Source organism: Daucus carota, chromosome 2, assembly GCF_001625215.2.
Source record: "Daucus carota subsp. sativus chromosome 2, DH1 v3.0, whole genome shotgun sequence".
In the NCBI taxonomy this organism is placed as follows: Eukaryota; Viridiplantae; Streptophyta; class Magnoliopsida; order Apiales; family Apiaceae; genus Daucus; species Daucus carota.
In genome coordinates, this window is record NC_030382.2 from 43,260,976 (window position 1) to 43,285,245 (window position 24,270).

The window sequence follows — 24,270 nt, forward strand, 5'->3', positions numbered from 1 at the left end:
TATAGCATTTTTTATACCTTTGAAATTAGGTGAAAATATATGAGATTTTGAAGTGTTTGTCTAAAATTACTTAAATATATGAGATTGAAGGATTTGTTACAAAAACATTCTACTTAAATATATGTGATTTTAACCCAGGTAATGGGAGTCTAATACATTTTTGTATTGATGATGATCCAAGACTTTGCATAAACTTAAAAAATCAACAACAAATTTTTAAATCTATAGTTTATTATTTTTTTTGACGGATCTATAGTTTATTATTAAATCACAGTAAATAATGTAAAAGGATATCAATCCCTGCCATGAAAAGATAGAGTAAGAAACCCTCTTTCAGTTGCAAACAAGTAACTTTAATCATAACATAATGCTATAATTATTCGTCTAGTACCAATATTCAAAGGCTACCGTGGTGGGATAAAAGGAAATGGATCTACATGATCTCACAACTTCCAAATATGCAATACTATCAATGGTACAAAATGGAGTAAGATATTCCAAGCTTGCTATTACACAAATCTGCGTATGCCTTGAGAGTTCATTACCTGTCCTATGCGCTCGACACTTCCACATCTTTTTTGTTTTCTTCGCTAACTTCTATAACTTTCCCGTCTGCTGATTCTGCGTCAAGCTCTGGCTCTTTTTTTAACTCGGACTCAAACTCTTTTGCAGCCTGCACAAGTATATACATCTTCTATTAATTTCACACTTAAATCTTACACAGACCAAGTGACGTTACAGTAGCATGTGACGTTACAGTAGCATGTGACGTTACAGTTCTTCTTCAGTACAAAGGCAATGTTATGTCGGTATTACACAAATTAGAGATGAAGAAAGGAAAGAAAAGGAAAGGATTTACACAACCTTAATTGATCTAGAAGTCCAGAACTGGCTATCTAATATATTTATAGTTACTAGGAGACTTAATTGATATTCATAAGCAGTTTCAGTGTTTGCTCCACAAAATGTGAAAAATGTAGCATAAAATGCCACACTGGCACACTATAGTACTATACTCAAGCTCAAAATCATATTTCATCAAGATTACATCTAAACGACTAAACCCTATAATGATTAATCCCAGTCTTTGAGGAGCTTGACAGAAGTATTTATTAATATTACGTAAATATACAGTAAATCCAAAAAAAACACAATTAACGGAAGTGGAGAACACTGTTCTGTAATGAATGTTCGGTAACAAGGACTTCTGATAATAGGCAATTAACCCCCATTCCCCACTCCCAGCTGGGACGATCAACACTTGGCAGACAAGGAACTCATCAGACAATCAAACATCAAACCAAAGGTGTCTATTGCCCCAAACCTCCTAAACAGAGGTGCCCCTAAGGAACCTCTACAGAAGACTAAACAATGGATTGGAGAATGCATGACCCAGACCCGAGTAGAAAACAAGAAAACCAATTAATCTCAATCCAAATATACATCTAAGGACCTCGTGCAGGCACACAAAGGCTACCAATTTATCATAAATACTCGTCTTAGTAACTCCTAAGATCATATTCAATGCAAATGCTTAATTTGACATCAAAAATAAAAGAAGAACTCCGATGCAAAGCTAAACATGGATATCGAAAACCACTATGCTACATTTGGCGCTAAATATCGAACAATGCTGTTATAATTTATGCAAAATTATACTGCCATTTACACCAGTCCACTTTCCCTAAATTTTCACTTGCCCCGACTTTAATACAGATCCAAATCCTATCATAAACCCATGCCAAGAACACAACTTTAAACATTTCTTAACAACACAATCACTTCACATGTAAATTTGATACCTAATAAGCCCATCAAACAAAAAGCAGCAAAATCAAACCTCAAAACACACACACACACTATATGGACTAATATATAGATACAAATATATACAACCTGTTGGAAGCTTTTGACAGTCTTGCCAATACTCCGGCCAACCTCCGGCAACTTCTTGGGTCCAAACACAAGTGCAGCTACACCAGCTATAACCACCAGCTCAGGCATGCCAAGTCCAAACATACATGTGCAAGACAGACCCGGGTTGGTTCCGGGTCGGGTCTTGGGTCGGCCCAGAACAAGAGCCTTGGTCTGTCGGGTCAAAGCAGTGGATCTGAAAAAAGCAGAGCTCTTGGAGGAAATAAAGAGAGATTGTGAAATGGGTTTTGTTGAAGTCGGTGACAGAGTTGCAGCGGATGATGAGAGTGCCATTTCCATCGTTTCTTGAAAGATGGAGTGATAAAAATGATTTTCCGGTGTAAATATAAGACTATTGTTTATTTGTCATTATTGTGAAAAATAATGGGCTCGTGTTTTATATGGATGTATGGAATAGAATGATAAATGAGATTATGTTGTGTGCCTAGTTGGTGGCTTTCTAGTGGTGGACTGGTTGGTGAAATCGACTCACTCTTCCTCTCTAGGCACACGAGGTGAATCGGAAGAAGACTGAAGAAGGTTGTTAAAAATAATAAGTAGATATTGTTTTAAGCATGAAATAAAAATAGATAATTAAATATATTTTCAAATTTGATGTCAATGATTAATATTAATTTTGAATATACTCGAATTTATTCATTTGGTTGTTAAATTGTTAATCTCATTTTGTTTTATCTTATGTTTTAATAAAAAATATATTTGGTGCATATAATTATGTACAAAATTTTGTAATAACATGCGGTTAGTTTTAATTGGATTCTTGAAATAGGTCCCCTATATTTATATTGACGACTCCAATTAAAACATTCTATACCATTATCATGTCATTATGTACAAATTTTATCTACAAAATTTTGTGCATCTAGTGTGTGCCCATGGACACATATTAAACGCAAAATTTTATAGGTTTTTTAATTGGATTCTTGAAATAGGTCCCCTATATTTATATCGACGACTCCAATTAAAACATTCTATACCATTATCATGTCATTATATACAAATTTTATGTACAAAATTTTGTGCATCTAGTGTGTGCTCATGGACACATATTAAACGCAAAATTTTATAGGTTTTACCCATTCTTATCAGCTTTCAGGTCTTAATAATGGTACACTCCTGCATATACAACCACCACAACAATTAAAATCTCTCAAACATATAAAATTCTGTACTTAACATGTGCTTATGGACACACACTAAACAAACTTTTTTAAAAATACCTAAAGTGGCTGCCACATCACTTTCATTTTAACATCGTTATCTTACGGCATGAAATGATGAAAGATAGCAACACACATATGGGTGTTTGTTTCAGACTTATAAGTCCAGCTTTTAGATTATAAGTTAGGAGTATTTATGTGTACCGTTTGTGTAATAAATCAAGAATCACTTATAAAAAGCTAGGAATGCTAACTTTTGTTTCAGGGCTTCTACTTATTTCTCAAACACTTTAATCACTTATAAGTCCTATCTTGCTTCTAACTTCTACTCCATTTATTTATTTTAATCTCACCCAAACGCTCCTTAATTTAAAATTTTCAATCAATTTTGTGACTTCTCTGGATGAGATCCACAGAAGGCATCATCTAGTCAGGTCAGGCCTCTGTATCCAAATCCCACCATCCCCAAGACCACCCGCCCCGGTACGAGCTCTATCAGGTCAACTTTAGCAAATTATGTATTCTAATTATTAAATTATTCTAATGTTCAATACATTAACCGATACAATAAATAAATAGAAACAAATTATCACATTTCGTAAACTTTGAAGTGTGACTGTGTGCTCGAAATCTTTAATTTCAATTGAAGAACTGTGCGCAAGATATTTGTTCTAATTCAAATTTAAGGAGAAATTTGATTTCAGGCTAATGATTCTCCATCCTGAAACAAGTCAGCAGAGATTTGATTCTTTGATGTAAGAGAAACATACAGGCAATCCTAAAAAGAGAAACTCTGGCATTAAACTGCTAATTTACACCTACAACTAATTCATTTCATTTGCACTCACAATATAGCAAGTTCAAAATGCTGACAATAGCTTACAAGTCATAAAAGATGATGAGTTCATGATCTTTCTCCGAATCTCAGTTGAGGATTTTTGCTTGGCTCGAAATGTCGACATCAGTAGGACCATTGATCATCTCAGCCACAGCCACCGATGACCAAACTATGAGAGGAGTGAAGAACAGAATGAGACCAACAGGAACCATCCACAGCTCACTATTCAAATCATGATACTGGAGTTCCCAGTAACTCAAAATCAATCCACCTACCAGGCCTATTACAACTGATCCCAACAAAGCCTTCTTCATAATCTTTCGAGACCTCTTTATTCCATCCTTCTCTTCGTCATATGATTCGACTGCAAGACTACTCTGTGAACAATACATGTGATCTTAAGGAATATGCAGTACGCGTAATTATTTATTTATACAGGGAGAAGAGACATACCTTAGTTAAGACCTATGAGGGAAATGTCTGTTTAGATGAAACCAAGAACGACGGTATCTGCCCACAGGCCACAGATAGCTGTAATATAAACAATATATGTGCAAGTAGAAGTTGTCGAATACGTAAGCTAGGAGAGAGACATGGGAGCGAATAATGTGATGAAATTTTGGAAGATGTTCATACAAATAACGTTATTCCTGCTTTCATCAAACGTGCCCCTTTAAAGAAAGGTTGTTGCTAGTAAACAATTGTAGATACGAAAAGAAATATATACGTGTTAGTATACATACTATATCCAAGCAGCTACACGGGTCTACTTAGTCATTTATTTAGTAGTGTGGTCTTTGTCATCTCTACCTCCTACTTTGCAGGTTCTTCTCGCCCATGTATATTGTGTTTACTTTTGGGGACTAGACTAGAAATGCCAATCTTCAAGAACCTTTTATATGGGGAGACTAACCAAGGTTTATAGCATTAGGGGCAATTTTTTACTGGCCCTGAATAAGATATAGGAGGTACATCAGAAGAAAAGAGCGGTCCAGGGGAAAATGAAGAGCAACAAACACAAGATTCACATTACTCGTAATCACTTTACATTTACTGCACCATTTTGCCAAAGACCCTGGGCACCATTGTTGGATTTCTGGTTCCGTTACTCTGAATAGACTTTTTTGGCACATTCTGATTTGCAAATCCGCGGGCATAACTCTACGAGTCAAGTTCTAGATTGGTTTCCTTTACATAAAACAACTCCAAACAAAAAAAAGAAAAAAGGCTACCGCCTCCAAAACCCCGTTTTCCCAAGAAAGAGCCTAATCAGGGTGGCACAGGCAATACAATCCCGTCTATCCCCCTAAAACATGGCACCCAACAATGCAAAACCATTAGTCATGGTGCATCCAAGCACTCCCAAATTTTTTTAAAAAATTCCAACCATATCCAATACACAATCTAGATTCCATCAATTACCAGCACAAAAGAATCGTAAGCAATGTTGTAAGTTTATAGTTCTTGCATGACTTTCAGTTCATCTGTTTCCAATTTATCAATGTGAATATATTTCTACAAATTATAACTACTTTACCTCCATCATATATAGTCTGGTCTTTTATAACATCTCAGTTTCATTTACTTACATTATTATTACGAATTAAAAAGGATACGTCCAATGAAAAGATGTCAAGATAGTCCAATGATGTGATAACAAAGCAGTCACAACTATCTAAATATCCACTACTTTTTCTTCCCCTTTCAGTCGCCCCCCTACAGGCTACAATATAGGGTCAACCCAGAAGCTGTCGAATTAAAATTGTATGACCAATTTGTTATCGACCATTATGAATGACAAAGACATATGCATATGGAAGTGAAATTTCAGTATTTGACTTCACCAGATAAGTGCGCATGTCATAATATCTTCAGTAACTTGCAGCATAAACTAGCTAGATTGATGCAATCTGTAGGCTTTATATACAAATCTATAATATTGAAAACTTCCCTGCTCCTTTTGGGAAAATGATATTTGTGTTACTTCAAGCTAGATCACTTTTCATCATGCAAACTTTGTCCTGATCAAATTGTAAAATTATGATGGATTGTATTCATGTCAATTCCTTTCTGCTTCACAACTGATTCCACATGACTCTTCAATTCTCTCATCCTGCATACCAAAAAATTTATTGTATCAGACCTTCTGATGATTCATGAGCAAACATCTTAATATTTTATGTGTATGAATATATTACAATTTTCCTGAAAAAAAATAATAATATCCTGTATATGCCCGTGTGTGCACCCGCGCACGTCTGTTATCTTTCTGTGTGAATCTATGTGCACGCTTATCCGAAACATGTTATATGATGTGTATTTACGAAGGGCTTACATCCCTGTTTCGCAGTTAATGACCATTCACCTCTACAGATTGACTTCACTGTGTCGATCATATTCGAGTTCTAACAATTTATTTAGGGCACATTGACAAGTAAACACACAGAAGGATGACTAGCTGAGATTCCCCTTCATGCTCAAATTTAGCACGTACTCGAAATGTGCACGACTATACCACCACAAAATTTAACCCCAGTTACAAATTTATACTTAGTAAACGACTGGGTCACAAATGTCACGTAAATAGAATTTCAAGGTGTTGAATTGAACAATTAATGAACAGAAATTAAGAATATAGAAGAGTACAGACATAAATAAGCATAAACACGTCAACACCGGACAAGTTGTGTGATTCTTTATTGCACTTGTGTTAACTATCACTAAAGTTTGTTCTACATTCTTACCTTGCTATCTCCGCCCTTCGTTTGGCTTGCTCGGCAAGTGCTGAAAGCTCAGTGTAGCTACTCTTGTCAGATGCAAGGGTAAAAATTTCAGGTGGTTGTAACCCGTGGAGAGTCCTTTGTGCAGCAGCCCATCGTGCTTCTCTGACATCTTTTCCGTAGTTTGTTTTACTTGTGAAGGCAATCTGTTATAAGTAATAGTTAAGAAAGAGAGTCATCACTGAAAAAACTGGTAGAGGGAAAGGCCAACCATGATTTTACCGACTTCATATATCAAAGTTCAGAGTACCGAATATGTGACTAAAATTTAAATTTCCGCGGACAAATGCTATTTTTAAAGATGAGATGTAAACCTTTTTGTCCAAAAGATTATTCCATGCCTTCCCTCCTAATATATACCGGATAGCAAATTTGAGAAAGTCCAGAGGGATGTATGTTACAAGACTGTAAAGCCAGATAACACCAGCCCAACCCCAACCACATCCTTGTATCTTTGCAAAACTCCATGACATATAGACAGCTAATAGAGTCGCGATCTGCATATGATACTAATGTCAACAGTTGAATCAGAGCTACTAAGAAATTACCATTTCCAACTGCAGAGCAATGTTGTCCAAATTTGGAAACAGATATACTCCAGAAGTTGCAGCATTGCAGAATTTAGTACATATGTGAAGTAATCATATATTCATTTGCATGATGTGAAATTTCACAGGTAAATCCCTATTTCCTGATAATTATTTAGTTTTTAATTTGAGACATTATATTAATTTAGTGGAATAGGAAAACAATTACAAATCTAACATTTTGAATAAGAATTCAGTGGATTGGTTTGTGTTTTACCACACTATAAAATATTACTCATAAAGGGGAAGGTGGACATATAGTTAAATAAACATTAATCTCGAAACCACAAAAATTCTAGTAGCCCTTTCATTTTTTAAGATCCCTTAGACCTTTGAAGTTACCTAACTTTACCTGTATGAAGGATATTGATAAATATATACATTCACTCCAAGATTTTTTTTTCTTTGAAAGGGTCTGTAAATTTAAATGATAATACTAGCTCGGTGCTCAATGCTCATACATGCAACAGAACAGAAAAAAGTATCACACATACTCACCAGCTGAGCTACTACAAAAGCCCCTACCAAGAATAGTCCGGGGCGTTCAGCATAAGACCAGCTACGAGACCTTGTAACAAAGATAAGGGCTTGGCTCACTATGCTGACTTGTAGGTACAAAGCAGACATCATCTCTGCAGGGCTATCTCGCAATGATCTCACACCAAACTTATCCTGCATTTAGAAAACAAGATAGAGAAGTTGAGTTTGTAGAGTTTGCAAAGATGCAGTTAGTTTTTGTACTACTTATGACAGGATATACTCGACCCTACTGGAAAAAAATCAGTTCTCTTCACAGCCCAGAAAAATAGTACAGTCATTAGTGCCAAGTAGCCTCCAAGAACAATGCCAGATGCAAATATCTCGTTTAATTTCCAACTGTCTGGCATTGGAGATGGTTTAACTCGATCCTTTGAGATAGTCATGATCGTTCCTATCAGTAGACAACACATGAAATAAAGAAAAAAAATGCTTGATAGTGAATCAAATTAGATTGGGCAAGAATGCGTTACACAGATTTTGCAAACTGGTAAATTAATTCTCACCATCATTAAGAAGTGCAATAATCAGAACCATAAAAGGGGAGACATCAAATTTCCATATCAATGCAATAAGCATGAAGCCAAACTGCAGATAGTATGTTATAAAATATTTACAATTTTTGTAATCTATAGCAAGGTAGAAACAAACAGATATATGATAGATCTAAGTCCACTTACCACAATACGTACGGTAATAGAAACAGCATATATCTGGAGAGAAAGAGAGTTTCAGGAGGTGGCCAGAAAATTATAATGCAAATAGATACAAGGGAGAGAGTTACAGACCGTGTAATTCTTCATTCGTTGAAATATAGCCCTACTAGTTAATACTGCACTAATAATCACACTAAGCCCAGGTTCAGTGAGAACAATGTCAGCAGCACCTCTAGCAGCATCTGTAGCATCAGCAACAGCAATGCCAATGTCCGCTTTCTTTAATGCAGGAGCATCATTTACACCATCTCCGGTCATACCACATATGTGATTTTTCTCCTGCAGCCTCTTCACGATTTCATATTTATGCTCTGCATGGGCAGAGAACAAATGAAGAAATTATTACGACTGAAAAGTGCATTTCAGGCCAGGTGAAGTATTAACTGATAAGCATTATTTAAGTGTTTTTCTTTGGCAAGGAATATATGTATTTCATTTGTTTTTAACCCTCAGCTAAAATTTCAAAGGAAATAGTTACAGGGAGTAAAGAAAAAAAAACACTTTTGGTAAAGAGTACAGTTAGAAAACACATTAAAGATCCACTTATAAGTACTCAGTTTAAGATATTGTATATAATGCTATGAAGTAGTTGACTGTTTAAGAACCAGCCTGTCTAATATTTGATGACAGCAGAAGAGTTTTCGCTGTAAATTAACTTACCTGGAAACACTCCAGCAAATCCATCAGCTTTCTCAATCAGCTCATCTCTGTCAAGGGTCGCATCCACGTCCTCGCCGATCAATGCAGAAGAAGGATACATATTAGTTCCCATTCCAAGTCTGCGGGCAGTTTCTTTACCAATGGCTAGCTGGTCACCTAAACAATATTGCAGCATATTCAAAAGTAAGATTCACATATATTCAATGACAATAATATTAAATTTGGGAAAGAAATGAGCACAAACACAAAATTTGTATACCGGTTATCATTTTTACATTTACACCCAGATTTAAGGCTCTTCTGATTGTTTTCGCACTATCATGCCTGGGTGGGTCAAACAAAGCTAATAAACCAACAAGTTGCCAAGGTCCCCCTAGACTATCTTTTGATTTCTCAGGTACTTCCTGTAAATATTTCTTAGAAAAGGAAAATTAATAGAGCAATTAATAAAATCAGATATCTCAGTTAGTTCATGTTTTATCATCTTCGTACCTGTCTTGCAACAGCTAAAGATCGAAGTCCACGTTCAGCAAACTTCTCGATTACAGCATGAACTTTCCTTCTAGTGTCCTCATTGCAATTGCATAGTGCTACTATCTATTTATAGTGAACAGTTATTAAACCATGGACACATTTGATCATTATAATCTCAATTTACAGGAAACGCAGGCATACTTGTTCAGGGGAGCCCTTGCTAGCTCGATGCCAGTTACTTTTAGCATCGATATAGGTCAGAGCAGTCCTCTTGTCAACAGGGTTGAAAGGTAAGAAGTGAACTTCTTTGATTCCAGCTCTTGCCTGCGAAAAGTAGTTCACATCGATAGAATTGAAAAGGATGGTTTTGTTGAATCATGCAAGTCAATTATAACACTGATTATACATGATTGGATAAACAAAAAACTATTTAAATATCTATAGCATACCTCCTTGGGGTCGGCAAGCGTTCCAACAATTGCAGCATCAATTGAATCTTGATTCTCTGTTCTTGAAGCCCTTGCTGCAAGTAGAATCAAGTGCTCTTTTCCAGTGCCCTTTTCGAAAACCTCAATGAGGTTACTGTCAACTGTTAGCTTGTTTAGAGTCAGTGTCCCTGTCTTGTCGCTGCAGAGCACATCCATAGCTGCCATTTCCTCTATGGCAGTCATTCTTTTTGTAATTGCACCCTGTAGAGAAAGCCTGTGGGATCCTATAGCCATGGTGACAGACAAGACAGTTGGCATCGCAATAGGAATTCCTCCAATCAAGAGAACAAGTAAATTATCAATTATATCCCTATACTTGCGCTGCTGTATTAACATGCCGATCACCTCTATAACAAGTCCCACTAAAATAGAGCATATGCAGAAGTTACCAATGGATGTAAGAACCTTCTGAAAGTGTCCTACTTGATTGGTACTATCCACAAGATGGGCAGCTTTACCAAAGAAAGTACGTACACCCGTTGCAATTACAATAGCGTTTATTTCACCCTGTTTACAAGTTGAGCCTGAAAATACTTCATCTGATGGATTTTTGGTAACAGGGAGGCATTCACCAGTCAGAGCAGACTGATCAATCTTGAGTGGATCACCCTCAAGGAGACGAGCATCAGCTGGGATAATATCTCCCAACTTTATACTTATGATATCACCTGGAACTAGTATACCCGCTTCTTGCTCACTCCATTTACCATCTCTCAGAACCTACACGAGAGTACAATACTACAATGACATAATTCTTCTTTTTATATTATCTTTTTTACTTTAAGAGTTTTGAGTACGCAAACAAATAGGAGTAAAACCTTAGCTTTTAGGGCAAGTCCAGCCATAAGGGCTGCTGCTGCATTGCCTGCGACATTTTCTTCATAAAAGCTTATAGTAGCATTAATCAGCAATAAAACAATGATTCCCAGAAAATCCTGCCAGTCTGGAGGTCTTCCTTGACCATTCGCCAAAACAATGGCCATCAGTGCAGCAAATTCCATAACCCATGATAAGGGATTCCACATAAAGCCAAAAAACTTCAACATCTTGCTATCCTGTTAATATTACATATGAGAAACTCATGATGTGAACTTTTATCAAATAATGATAGGAGGATCAAGATTAGAAAACCTTAGACCTTTTTTTCTTCAAGTTTGTTCTGTCCGAAAATTTCAATGCGGTGCGCTGCTTCACTTGATGACAGACCTTCTCGTGTGCATTTTAGCTGCTGAAACACTTCCTCTAAAGGAACTCGTTCCTTGTAATTTTGAATTAAAAAGTGAAAATTGTGAAAAGAATTGAGAAGCAAAATTGTACATTTGTGGGGATATCACCAAATTAAGTTTAGCATGTTACTTCGAGAAAAGAAATGTACATAATAGCAATAAAAAAACATTTGACTACGTAAAATAATCAACATTAGGGATTTCAACAAGTTCAATGACACTCCAAATCGAAAGCGACAACACAAATTTGACAAGCAACAACATAAGATGGTACCAGAACTCTATAACTGACTTGTTGAGTTCGTAGGTTTATAGTTCTTTTTAATGAATTCTAGCTTTAAATCTTTAGTTGCTACTCATGTTCAGTAGATTATTATTTTTCTGAGCAACATTGGACGTTTTGTAAGAACAGTGTTCTAACCTTCCTGTCAAAACCAATATATGATTGCAAGATACTTAATGTCCAAATAGGAAATCACGAATCCACTGGGAAGAATCACCAAAGTCAGGGAACATTTAGTAAAACCATAACATGAATGCATGGTATCCAATTACTGAAACAAATCTAATTATACAATTAAAAGAAAATCGCCTGAATATTACAAAAATTGAAAAGTTAGAACTGCAATCACTGCTTTCCAAAGAAAAATATATATACTCCCTCCGTCCCATTTTAACTGCTTTTGACTTTTTTACACGTATTTTAAGATGTTAAAAAAATCACATCTAGACATAATTATTTTTTATAAAATTTATATCAAATAAAAGTTTAGAATCTAAACTTTTATTTGATGTGAGAATTGAATTTTTTTATTGAGTATAGATATTGTTTTTTCACACCTCAATATACGTGTCAGAAAGTCAAACATCAGTTAAATTGGGACAGAGGGAGTACTAATATTCGATTTTATTCAGCGGATATCTATTACAAACTCACGAGAAATAAAATTAACTTGTTGAGCAAATAATGACAGTTAGTTGAGAGTAAGCAGTGAACAGATAGATGTATTGTTCTGTAAAACTATGTGTAAAGGTAAAGTTAAAAATGAAGCAACACAACACAGTCACGTGGTTTCGTGTGATATACGTAACAAATCAACTCATCTTCGAACTTCTATCGTCGTCATCATCATCACACTTTAATTTCTCCGCCATTGAGCAGAGGCACGAGATCGAGCAGAGTGCTTCTGTAATCTCTTTCGTCTCCACACACGAAAGTACTCTCTCTCTCCCTCCCTCCCTTCCTCTCTCTCTCTCTCTCTCCCTCTCTCTCTCTCCCTCCCCCTCTGCCTCTCTCTCTCTCTCTCTATTAATGACAGAAGTACTCTCTCTATTTCTATCCAAGTTGATAGAGAAGAGAAGCTAAACAACAAGCACGTATAACAACAAATTAAGAGGCGGTAGCGATGTAGTAACAGAAACAGTGCAGAGCAAGTATTAATAGTGAAGATTCAAGTGATTGAGATTTGTGTGTGCGTGTAAAAAAAAGGAATATATACATACCAAATCGACAGTCTCGTTTCTGATATCCTCGAGGCCGGAAGCATCATTACGGTTAATTCCTTGCATGACCTCAATATATGGCCGAGACGAAGCTTATAGATTCCGGTTGTTAATGGCGCTTATGCAAACGAGAGAGAGAATGCGAAATAGTAGTGGCAGTGTCATACTAGTGGCAACAGTGTAGAGTGGGGAGTATAAATAACAGATGATTTGTTTGTTGCAACTAAAAATCCTACGTGGCTTATTTGTTGCTCTAAATGGAAGTTTACCTAGCTGGCCTATTTGGTCACTGGTTAGCCGTGCAAGGTCAGGTCACTAGGTCAGGTCTGTCTGATGGGAGCCCAACTTTGCAAAAAATTTATCCATGCTTATTTATTTCATGTTATTATTTTTTCCATCCAGCACCTTAGTCCTTACTCCCTTGAGTTTTAAATAGATATAAAAGCCGATGACTTGGATACTGAGTTGGGAAGTAAGTTTATTAAATTTTCATCCCAAAACTTTTTAAGAAATAAAATGAGTTCGACATACAAAATATAAATAATCTAATGAAAATATCATAGTCCAATCATATTATTCCCTAAATTATTTGAAAATTCGTATATTTATTTATTTTTAGTAGATATTCCCATGAATTTTTAATTATATACTCCCTCTGTCCTACCAGATTTTTTACATCGTAGGACGTAATCTCGACATGTATTTTAAGGCTCTTGGTAAGTATAATTTGATAATTTTTTTTGAATTTTTTTTTTCCTGAATAAAAATTCAATGTCTAGACTTTTGTTCAAAACAATAAAATTTAAAAAATAAATTATGAAATTATACTTAACGGAAGTCTTAAAATGTGTGTCGAGCCCTCGGAGGAAAAAATGCGTGTCGAGTCCTCCATCTCCCAGCCTAAAGAATCTGATGGGACGGAGGGACTATATAATTATAATGAATTTGTGGCGTACTAGCAGAAAACTTTTCTACTAAGACCTTCATATTATTTTCCCCCTTTTTTCCAGCAATATACAATCAGTTACCGACCAAGAACATCAGCTTCACAAAAGAATCCTCACTCAAAATAATTATCTCCAGTTTTCCAACATACTTGAAGATGAAATTCCTTATCTAATGAACACAGCAGAAATTTTACTCTGTCACACTTTGTATATATGCGCATCTTAATCTCTGTACATGCTGATGAGTCATGGTCAGCAAGCCTGGTTTTCCCTTCGAGCTAGCTATGACTTCCGGTTCGGTTCCAAAATTTGTAAAATGGTACTTATTTGTATAAAGCAGTGTTTGCCGAAAACCTAATGGCTTTTCTGCACGGAAGGTTGTTCTTGATATGGATCGATGAAACATTGATCTTCCTTTACTGCAGCATCCCATCGTTTCCTAAATATCTTCATTTCATTGTATGATTGCCTCCTCACCTTTAAAAAAAATTAACAAAAAAACATTAGCGGTCGACTAAGATTGCCTCCTCACCCTTAAAAAAAATTAACAAAAAAACATTAGCGGTCGACTAAGATCAGAGAACATGCCATTTGTAGTAACAATTTTTATAATATGCAGCGAAGATAAAAAGACCTCAATAATTGATTATATAGGAAACTTACTGCTGATCTATTATCAAGCTTGTACGGAAGATGATTGACCTGCAAATCCCAAAAGAGGTAGCAAGTTAATTAGATAGGTGAACGAGAAAGGGAGCTGAGGCTATGTAGTTTATATCATACCAATGGTTCTGAATCCCGCACATGCTTTGCTTGCGAATGATCAGACGTTTCAGTATCATTAAACTACATAAAAAGCCGCAAGAAGAAAACAATCATTAAAGAACCATAAAGGAAGAAAATGTTAGTAATAGCTGCAAAGTGCACAGCAAGTTTGGCTGTTAAGTGCTGAGGTTAATTAGGTTTGCCAAACTGAACCAAATCACAAATGATATGGAGAACCGCTATTTCAGTAGTTTACATATATGGCACGACATGCAATTATTATAATTTTGCGGGAATGTAACACTGATGCTGCTATTAAGAAACTAGACCTACTTGCTTAGGGTGTCGGAGGGAGGCCTTGGCAAGATTTTATATTATTCAACACTCCTCCTTGTCCTACTGAACCAGACAGATAACAAACCAAACCACAGACAAAACGGATAATTAAATTAAACAAATGGGGGTGGGAGGACTAGAACCCGAGACCCTCTCTAAACCAAACAAGACAGGCAAATAGACAATATCCCCCGTTCTTCCATCAAATATTCTGCTTTTTCCCGGATACTCGGGTTTAAATACCCATGGAGTCGCCGTTTGCTTACTGGCTTGATATAATTCAGAAAACACTAGTTTTCTCGAAGCTTCTTGTTCATATCTTTCATCAAAAGGGGCTATTCGATAATGTTTGTCTAGTAGATCGACCCCCAGCTGACCCGAGTGAACATTCAAATATCTGTCCTACATTCATTCGGGAAGGTACTCCTAATGGGTTGAAGACCATATCAACAGAAACTAAACAAACGGGGGTGGGTGGACTTGAACCCAAGACCCGTCCCTAAACCGAATTTTGATACCGTGTTAAGTAACCAACTTACTTAACAAGTGTCACCCTAAAATGGTGGCTTGCTCATTTTCATGCCATATTAGTTTTCAAGAATATGGAGGCAACTTCATTGATCCATATTGGACAACCATATCAACTCCTTCAAGCCTTTTCGGAGAGGGAAAGAGAGTTAATATTTATATCAAAACAATGTGATAATCACTGCCTGCAAGAATTTAAGTAAGTTTTAAATGTATATGCTACAGATACAACCCTGTCGAGAAGGTATATATCAAGTTAAGTTCAAGCATTTATGTATTGACCATGCAAACCAAAAGAATCACCTGATTTCCATTTAAAGCACCAAGTGTAGGAAGACCCATATGAACTATGTACTCTGAGTCTACCACACCAACATTTAATGCCCGATCACCCTGCCATAGATACTCATCTTCAGAAGGAGAAAGTTAAAAAAAGACCATATCAAAGAAGCACAGCATACAATTTACCTGTGCACAATAGCCAAGCTTCATATCCAGGCCCCAAGCATGAATCAAGTCATTCTGTTTAAAAAATAAAAAGCAAAAACACTCAATTCCGTTCCGACATGTAAGGCTGCCAATTCTATCAAAAATGAGCAGATCTAGTACATATCGACTACCATAGCGTCAGAAGTATTTGTTATGTATGACAAATGTATGTTTCATGTATCACCAAATTGATAAGGATATCTGTCCATATAATCTCATTGGTACATTGACTTGTGAACTATGCCAAGAGGCAAGAACCCAAATCTGATTCATTTTATCATAGAGTTAAGGCACAATTTCATAGCTAATACCATAATAAAATATCATATTGATTGAGAAGCAATCTACCTGGACCATGTACCATGCACAACGCCAGGCTGCTCTCGAGAACACAGGAGCCATCATTTCCACCCAACTGAATAAAGTTTATTCATGTAATAAATACGAAAATAATCCATTTTAAGTAACTAGATAAACATTTTTCTACAGCATCATTAAGGGTTCCATATCATACCCTACACAAGGGGGACCTTTGCTGTTGTCATCACACCTTCCACCACCTTTAAATTTGTAATATCTCCTGCTTATAAAGAAAATCATATGAAAATGTATAAAAAAATGAAGCATTATTATAAGAAATTATTAAAATCATCAATCTATAATAAGAATCTGAAAGTGTGAGAGTTCTCATCCTCAGTCAAGGTAGGAGGAAAAAAGGGCACACGCACATACACATCAGTACAATTTTTTTTCATTTACAAGTGCGGATCAGTAATTGGTGTTTTTGAGGCAAATCTAAAGCAATAGATTTTAATTTACTTACAAAAATAATTATCATTGTACTGCCATAAGTAGCAACCCAAAAGGCGATACACAGGCATTCACATTTAATATCAGTACACCACGCTTCTGCGAAAGATAGTGACAAAATATATTTATTTAGCATTTTAAATACAATTTGAACCTGTGAAACTTTACTCTCCTCCTACGTGCAGTGATTTGATGATGCACCTCTGATTTAGCAGGATCAAGTGCAGGCTGTGATATCTCAAGTCCTTCACTTCTAACAATAGCTAGATAACTGCAAAAGAAGTCAAATATGCTGGTGTTAACCATCTTTAGCTACTTTTGCTATATAATTTTTTTAAAGGAAAAAAAATCTGTTAAGGGGGAATAAAATATTGCATTCCGTTCAGAAAAAAAAGATACATACAAAAATCAGGAATTACTTTTTTTGCTGTTTTGCTGAAGCGCCACATAAGAATAGATATTGAAGTTACCATTTTATCATTTTAAAAAAATCTCAGTTTGATCACCTTTTAGGGTTAAAATTTTCAACTCCAAGGTCTTCATCCCACAGGAAAATGTAGTCATATTCAACAACTATGTCTGGATGTAGGAAACGCTTGGCAAACCACCTGCACCATCAAAAAAATTAAATCAAGAAAGTGGATATGGATATAAGTACTTATTTTCAGAAAATGAAGGAGCTTGACTTGGTCAACTATGTATTTACTATTTACCATTTTGTTTGATTCATGGCAGAGACATGTATGGCAGAGGAACTCCATATTAGATCATTCCATTCATCCACCAAACCATCATAATGGAAAAGCATTACATCAAAACCATTTCCCAGAAACTGCAAATTAAGGGAAACAGTCCATGAGTCAATGTATCTTATATACACATTTACAGCCCATATTCCCGATAAATGTTATCTATGTTAACAATGAACATATCTCTATTGGTTGTATCAGAGTCAAACTCTTCCTATAAATTAATTATAAAATCTTGAAATCTATTTTCGGACAACAGGAAGTATATCTTAATGCATGAATATATATATGAACTTAATAAATACATCAAGATAGTCTGCAAGAAAGAAACCAGAAACTAATTGTCCATCACCTTCTGAACGATTTGGTTGACAACTTCCTTTTGCTTTACTCCCACTGCAATAGCCAATAAATTCTCTGAACGTTTGCTCTAGCAGAGAAAATAAGTAATTTCTATAAGTTACTGAATTATACATTTTAGTTTATGGGGTCAGGGTTGCAACCCATTACTAATTTTTTAGGCATAAAAGAGTCAATAATACAACACATCAATATGATGACGTAAATAACTATTGGATGAGGTTTCACCATGAAATCGATAATATATAGTATATGTTTCATAATGAAGTTTACATATAGTTTCTGCATAAATTGAGGATATCATTGATTTGGGCAAACCATCATCTCTCTTAGGAAATTACAATGCATCTAGCTGTGCAAACAACTGGGTCATTGTAATATGTATTATATAGTCCATACCTTTTTTTGGACATTACCCCACAAAGGGCGCATTTCCAAATTAGAGGTTTTAGCAACAATTCCTTTTGGTAATGCTTCACTTCCAAGAGACCTACATTGGTTCTAAGAAGAAGAATATGTCGGAGGTTAACAAAGATTTTATAAAATTGTTTTATTAAACCAAGATTCCTCAAAGCAAAGCACCTTGCAGTCTTTAGTTTGCACGTCCTTCTTTGTTCCAGTTATCTCTCCTATGGATAACTGTGGTGCCTGCACTAGGATAGTTCAGTTTAATTCATCAATATACATTAGATAATTAGCATGTCAGTTTCTTGAGGTTCATTAAACCAAAAGCATAGTCCCTTTCCAAATTCACAGACAAATTAGGCACTCAAATTTTGTTGATTCAGATAAGCTAAATTATTAAATGAAAAAATAAAAAATACTCACACTATACTGGCCACATTTGTTCTGAAATTATATTTGCAGCACATAACAATATGCGCATGTCTCAAGACAATTATATAGATAATAAACGGTTAGAGTATATAGAAATGAGTGTGATTGATTCCTCTTCGATATGGAGCGTCTATCAGAAATAGAAGACAAGACACCTAACTTATTTTTTTAACAGACCAAACCCAACACACTGGGTCAAACTACGAGACAAAAATGCTTAGCAGACATATATATTTACAATCCAGCTAATCTGTGGATCATAATGCAAAAGGTTAATTAAATAATTGATCATAAAATGGGTATGCCTTATGTGTTTATTTAACCTTGCATATAGTATTATGTGTGTATTGTCCATCCTGGATCCATAAAATTATTTCTCGGCAGTAAATAAAAATAGCAAACCCGTGAATAGAAGCACGTACCCTGAAATCATACGCTGGGAAAGCATTCCCAATGAAGTAAACACCGCCAAGCAAAGAAACAGTAAGGATAGCATTCCAGAGAAAAGACCTACACTTAGGATCTGAGAGTACATACACCTGGGAGAAGAATCACTTACACAAGTATTAGCAATTTAATTAAGATATTTCAAATTGATACACAGATCACCCCATATTGGTAATATCAAACCCCGGTAACAGATTAGATACAAAAGAAGATTAAAAGATGTAACAGGCTTAAAGGGATTTAGTAGCAGAAAAACAAGACACAAGAGTGGTGATTTACCGGAGAAAGAACATGTTACATGACTGAATGAAAAGACATACCAATCTCCACACTATGCAATGACGAACAGAAATAAATTCAGCAACTCACGACTCCAGACACATAACTAGATGAATACTTGATATTCTAAAAGATGAGCTACAAAAATAGCTTCACTACTTTTTACTGAAATACTCGTCCCGGAGAACAGTACAAAGTATATACTATTGTCAAAAAATTGTCAGGAATCTTATATTACACCTTCACTGCTACCTTAGGTAGTGCCAAGGACCAAATCTTATCAGACGTACCAGGCTACCAGACTATCCAATTTCAATCAAATATACAGGAAGACAATTTGTGACACGAGGAGGAACTTCATTAAACGCGTTCCCCTGCCTAGCAGATGAACAATTGACAACATGAAAATATCGAAGCAGAGGTTTCAGAGCTGAATGCCACACAAAAGAGTCATCTTCGATATGATCACTATATAACACCATGTAAAACCATAACAAGCTAATCAAGAAACAATCTATATTCATATTCAGCACAAAATTTATAAATATATGTATGAACTCTACCAAATAATAGCATTCCATTGCAACTAAATATCAAGGACAAGAGTCATCAAGCAACCAGACAGAGAAATGAACAGCAAATATAACAGCAACACACAATTTTCTGCAAGTTTACAATAACAAACACAAAAAAATAATAATCATGAATTAAAAGCTCAACTACAAACAGGGCTTGTTTCCACTTGTGCAAGCCCTTACATAGAAACAAAAGCACCCAAAAGAGGTATCCAAGTCCACATATCTATTCAAATTACACCATATGTTTCATGTGCGCATATACATATAAAGAAACTTAAAAGCAAAAAAGAAAAAAAAGAATAGGACTTACAGAACTAAATGACTTGATCATCATCATCATGAAAACCAACAAAACCCCACAGAAAGCAGAAGTTAAATGGGGTTTTTCTGAATGAAGAAAGCGATGCAAAAAGAAAAGAATAAAAAGCTGAGAAGGATCAACCAAAAGGAAAGAATACAGAAGATTACAAAGATTACATTAAAAGGGGTATAATAAAGAGGATAGCTTGTGTAACTGTAAATGAGAAAACTTAAAAGACCAAATAAGAATCTTAATTAAATAAGATTAATTATAATCCAAGAAAAGGGGTGCAAGAAAGTAGTAAAATAAAGACAGGGGAGTAAAAAGACAAGTCTTTGGAATATGTTACAGTGTACTTTGTTCTTGTCTGTCTTGTGATCTGGGTAATATTATGATATCTAGTTGCTTATGTTGTGAAGTGTGTTTCAAGTGTTTGAGAGAGATGAAATGGGTCCGAGGTTGAAGGGGTCGTGCTCAAACGTGTTGTAAAGTTTATTACTACAAGTCTACAACTCCGTTAGGTGTAAATTAGTATCTGGTGAGTATATACAAATCATTGACATGGGAGTGGCTGCCGTGTGACGTGTCTTTGTTTATCTGTATCTGTTTATGTGGGTCCAGGCATGAAGTACTGCTGTAAAGCATTGATTTTTTGTACAGTTTATAAGATTTTTATATTTACGTAACGTGTGAACATATGTCAAGTATGTTATTGAAATAATAAGATGATGATTAAATGCGTCTTTGGCCTGTCCCAAATTTATGGGGGTATTTTGATTTTAAATTCTTTTTACAAAATTAAGATTTTAAAAAGTACATGAGCTCTTCAATTAAAGATTTTAAGTTATATTATAAAATTTTGACACTATTTAATCATGATTTTAGATTATACTTAATAAGTTGATGGTATTCAATTAATATTATAAATTCATTAAAATTTGATGATATCATATTGATGAATTCTTTTTGAATTACGTAAGATGATGGATTTTGTGATGTTCAGTATATTTTATGCTTTTTGAATTCACTATAATCTATGAAATCTTTAGATATTGTGTTTAGAACCCAAAAACTCTATATCTGAAATCCGGCTAAGATCAAAATCAGATACAATCGATTAAAAGTCATAGATTATATATTGGAAATTTAGCAAACATACTACTTTTTCTAAGTTATTCGATGATTTTACTTGCTTCTAAAAATAATTAAGAATATACAGTGCAACTTCAATATTTTATAAAAACATATATTTACAATACACTCTCCTCGCGCTCTTTCTCACTCTATACTCCATAGTAAGTTGAAAATTTCTCCCACACAAGCTGACTATCTTCTTGCACATCCATAGGGATCCTGGGACAACAAAATTAGAATTGTGTCATGCTTGAAAACACAAGCTGACTATCTTCCTGCATATCCATAAACAGGGGATCCTAAGACAACAAAATTGGAGCGTTACCATACTTCAAATGGAAACAACGAAGAAAGAAAACTAATATTTTATTGATAAAAATTTAAAACATATACCATGATGTCTAAAAATAAAAAATAAGAACATATCGAATGTGTTAATATTTGTAAACACTGATATCGTTCAATCACTCATTCTTCTAAATATTTCATATCTTGGTATAGGACATTGTTAGACCCATCCCAAAAAAATTAAACTCCCTCTATGCTTTACAACCAAATAAAAACTTAATTAATAATTCATCATATGCACATACACATATTTCAAAACCAAATTTAAGTAATTAATAGTTAGTAAACAAAAGAGCGAAGGCGGGTGCTGTCACAACTCACCATCTCATAAGATATTATTATTCTATAATTCGCTGAGATAATACAAGTTCTTAACGGGCTCAGACTTTTTATTACTCTTTCTATGGCTTCTCTGTTACTCCGCCTTTCTTTTTTCTTTTCTTTTTGACAGAATTACTCCACCTTTCTTAATACAATTTATATTCTCTTTTATTGGTGAGCAATGTCAACGGTTTGAATAACTTAGCGGTTTATAAAGTGGTTTAGAGCGTGTTTAACTTATATTTTTAAAATAAAATTGTAGGTAATATATTATCAGTAAATTAAAAAGAAACTAGTACTCTATTTGATTAGAATTTCCGCGCTTATTATGTGCCTATGAGCACACAATAGACAAACTCTAGAAGAAATAGTCAAGACTCGAGCAATGTGTAATGTCTTTTGTTCATGAAATTCTAATTGAGTATCATAATTTTTTTTGGGAAAATGAATTGAATCCAAATTTAACACTCTTAGGTGTCGTTTGGCTCGAGAACGTGGAATCAGATTAAGTTTAGGTTTGAGATATCATATTATTTTGGTTGAGTGCTGAAATTAATATATATAAATTTTATAAAAAAATAATCTTTATAACTCAAGTTTTATAAATATCAAAAAATTTAATATACAATTATTTGATTTTTTATAATAATATTTTTTCATTAATATGTTTTTCTAATAATTTTCAACCACCCTTTCGAACCATAAATGCGGCGGAAGGAATCTAAGGTAGATGGAATGTCATTATTGTCTGCTTGTAATTACCGGTGAAAGACACATGCTCTCTGGGATTAGCAGCGCTATCTGAACATGGCCAAGTTTAAAATAGATTTAACTCTCTATATATATATATATAGGGTCCTATTCCAGTACAAACTTCTTACGCTACAAACGTACAAACTGATGATTATGACAATAATATTTAGTGATCAGCCGTTTTTAGTGTTACTAAACTCTAACAACCCCATCTCCATCTCCATCTCCACCAACTCCACCAACTCCACCTCCACCTCCTTCAGCTCCGCTTCCACTGTCACCTCCATCATCACCACCTCCACCTCCATGCCGCCCGCCCCTTCCATAACCACCACCTCCATGTCCACCTCCATTATTTTCTATCACCACCAAATCCACTTTCACCTCCACCGTGCCCTCCCGCCTCACCTCCGTCACCTCCAGCCTCACCTCTATCGCCTGAAAACACAGCCACATCCCGGTGTCACTGTCACTAGCTTCTATGCTGTACCCGCTGTTTCACCAATTTCTAAAGTGATAATCACTAATTTATATAGCACAAATCACTAATTTGCAAAGCGAAAATCACAAAAGTATATAGCAGGAGGCGTAAACAGCGGACTTGTGGAGACGTGGTGGTGGGTGAATTCGCCTCAACCTCTGCCATTATCATTGTACTATCACCGTTGACACCCCATCACCAACATCACCACTACCAAACCGTAGCATCATCAAATACCAAAAGCACCACAACTTCAGCACTAAATTATATCTATATGTTTGTATCTATCTCAATGGGAACAAAATTCAGTTGTAGCAAACTATATTGATTTACATCGCGGCAGGTTGAGAGAAAGACGGAGGTAAGAGAAACGAGGAGAGAGAGAAAGTAGATCTGATTAAAGGAAGAAAAATGGATTACTGTGTATGAGTTTTGTTATTTTTATATATGGTTTGTAGTTTGTATTTTAAGATTGGTTTGTATTTGAGCACTCCCCTATATATATATATATATATAGTTAAGTTCTATGGAGTACAAAAAAAATTGGAGTATTGGAGTACAAAGTTTGATAAAATGTAATCTAGTCATCTAAATTTCAATTTTTTTTGTCTAATAATATTTGTAAATATTTGACAACCTGCACATTATATTCTGCAACATAAACATCGTGATCAAATGGTAGAATAATTACTTTTATAAATCATATGACTCTATGTTCTGCAATATAACTAATAAGCATAACAATAATCTTAATACTTGTTAAAGTTGAAAGATATTAATGATTAATTGACAATTATGTGCAAGACAACTTATAAATGATAGATTATATCAAAATTTGGATAATCAAAGATATTATATAGGATCAAACTAAAAAATTATGATTTGTACTCCAATACTCCAATG

At 35.0% G+C, this 24,270-nt stretch overlaps 4 protein-coding genes across 5 annotated transcripts; all 4 read right to left on the minus strand.

The window, feature by feature from the left end:
• Positions 1-550: 550 nt before the first annotated feature.
• Positions 551-2,214, minus strand: LOC108206305 (sec-independent protein translocase protein TATA, chloroplastic). The gene is made up of 2 exons (XM_017376557.2): positions 1,897-2,214; positions 551-673 (listed from the first exon to the last, which is right to left on the minus strand). Exons 1-2 carry the CDS (start codon positions 2,212-2,214, stop codon positions 551-553), a joined length of 441 nt encoding a protein of 146 aa, XP_017232046.1.
• A 1,590-nt stretch (positions 2,215-3,804) lies between these two features.
• LOC108205904 (plasma membrane ATPase) lies at positions 3,805-13,229 on the minus strand. 2 transcript variants are annotated; one of them, XM_017376029.2, is made up of 17 exons: positions 12,905-13,229; positions 11,314-11,433; positions 10,994-11,230; positions 10,137-10,895; positions 9,889-10,011; positions 9,706-9,810; positions 9,473-9,617; positions 9,214-9,369; positions 8,626-8,864; positions 8,518-8,550; positions 8,344-8,425; positions 8,071-8,231; positions 7,799-7,972; positions 7,028-7,210; positions 6,678-6,859; positions 4,387-6,046; positions 3,805-4,305 (listed from the first exon to the last, which is right to left on the minus strand). In XM_017376029.2, exons 1-16 carry the CDS (start codon positions 12,968-12,970, stop codon positions 5,959-5,961), a joined length of 2,853 nt encoding a protein of 950 aa, XP_017231518.1. In that variant the 5' UTR covers positions 12,971-13,229; the 3' UTR covers positions 3,805-4,305; positions 4,387-5,958. The 2 variants fall into 2 exon arrangements, with proteins under 2 accessions (XP_017231518.1, XP_017231517.1); XM_017376028.2 differs by having other exon boundaries at positions 3,805-4,310.
• Positions 13,230-13,949: 720 nt separating this feature from the next.
• LOC108209591 (uncharacterized) lies at positions 13,950-20,849 on the minus strand. Its single transcript, XM_017380577.2, has 15 exons — positions 20,340-20,849; positions 19,148-19,264; positions 18,471-18,536; positions 18,288-18,389; positions 17,881-17,958; positions 17,493-17,611; positions 17,286-17,387; positions 16,934-17,050; positions 16,484-16,549; positions 16,318-16,384; positions 15,949-16,002; positions 15,784-15,873; positions 14,635-14,697; positions 14,515-14,553; positions 13,950-14,328 (listed from the first exon to the last, which is right to left on the minus strand). The coding sequence occupies exons 1-15, from the start codon at positions 20,367-20,369 to the stop codon at positions 14,206-14,208; spliced, it is 1,233 nt and encodes a 410-aa protein (XP_017236066.1). The 5' UTR covers positions 20,370-20,849; the 3' UTR covers positions 13,950-14,205.
• A 2,229-nt stretch (positions 20,850-23,078) lies between these two features.
• Positions 23,079-23,532, minus strand: LOC135150541 (glycine-rich protein DOT1-like). The gene is made up of 2 exons (XM_064086900.1): positions 23,498-23,532; positions 23,079-23,379 (listed from the first exon to the last, which is right to left on the minus strand). The coding sequence occupies exons 1-2, from the start codon at positions 23,530-23,532 to the stop codon at positions 23,079-23,081; spliced, it is 336 nt and encodes a 111-aa protein (XP_063942970.1).
• Between the last annotated feature and the right edge of the window lie 738 nt (positions 23,533-24,270).

Excerpts from the sequence above, each read along its gene's own strand:
- LOC108206305 (XM_017376557.2), bottom strand. The coding sequence starts at position 2,214 with ATGGAAATGGCACTCTCATCATCCGCTGCAACTCTGTCACCGACTTCA. Across the intron at positions 674-1,896 it reads CTGTCAAAAGCTTCCAACAG|GCTGCAAAAGAGTTTGAGTC; the intron begins GTTGTATATATT and ends ATACTTGTGCAG.
- LOC108205904 (XM_017376029.2), bottom strand. The coding sequence starts at position 12,970 with ATGCAAGGAATTAACCGTAATGATGCTTCCGGCCTCGAGGATATCAGA. Across the intron at positions 8,551-8,625 it reads AACGAATGAAGAATTACACG|ATATATGCTGTTTCTATTAC; the intron begins GTCTGTAACTCT and ends CTTTCTCTCCAG. Across the intron at positions 6,860-7,027 it reads ATAATCTTTTGGACAAAAAG|ATTGCCTTCACAAGTAAAAC; the intron begins GTTTACATCTCA and ends TACTTATAACAG.
- LOC108209591 (XM_017380577.2), bottom strand. The coding sequence starts at position 20,369 with ATGATGATGATGATCAAGTCATTTAGTTCT. Across the intron at positions 17,612-17,880 it reads TCAACCAAATCGTTCAGAAG|TTTCTGGGAAATGGTTTTGA; the intron begins GTGATGGACAAT and ends CTTAATTTGCAG. Across the intron at positions 17,051-17,285 it reads GAAAATTTTAACCCTAAAAG|TTATCTAGCTATTGTTAGAA; the intron begins GTGATCAAACTG and ends CTTCTTTTGCAG.
- LOC135150541 (XM_064086900.1), bottom strand. The coding sequence starts at position 23,532 with ATGGCAGAGGTTGAGGCGAATTCACCCACCACCAC. Across the intron at positions 23,380-23,497 it reads GCGAATTCACCCACCACCAC|CGGGTACAGCATAGAAGCTA; the intron begins GTCTCCACAAGT and ends TTGGTGAAACAG.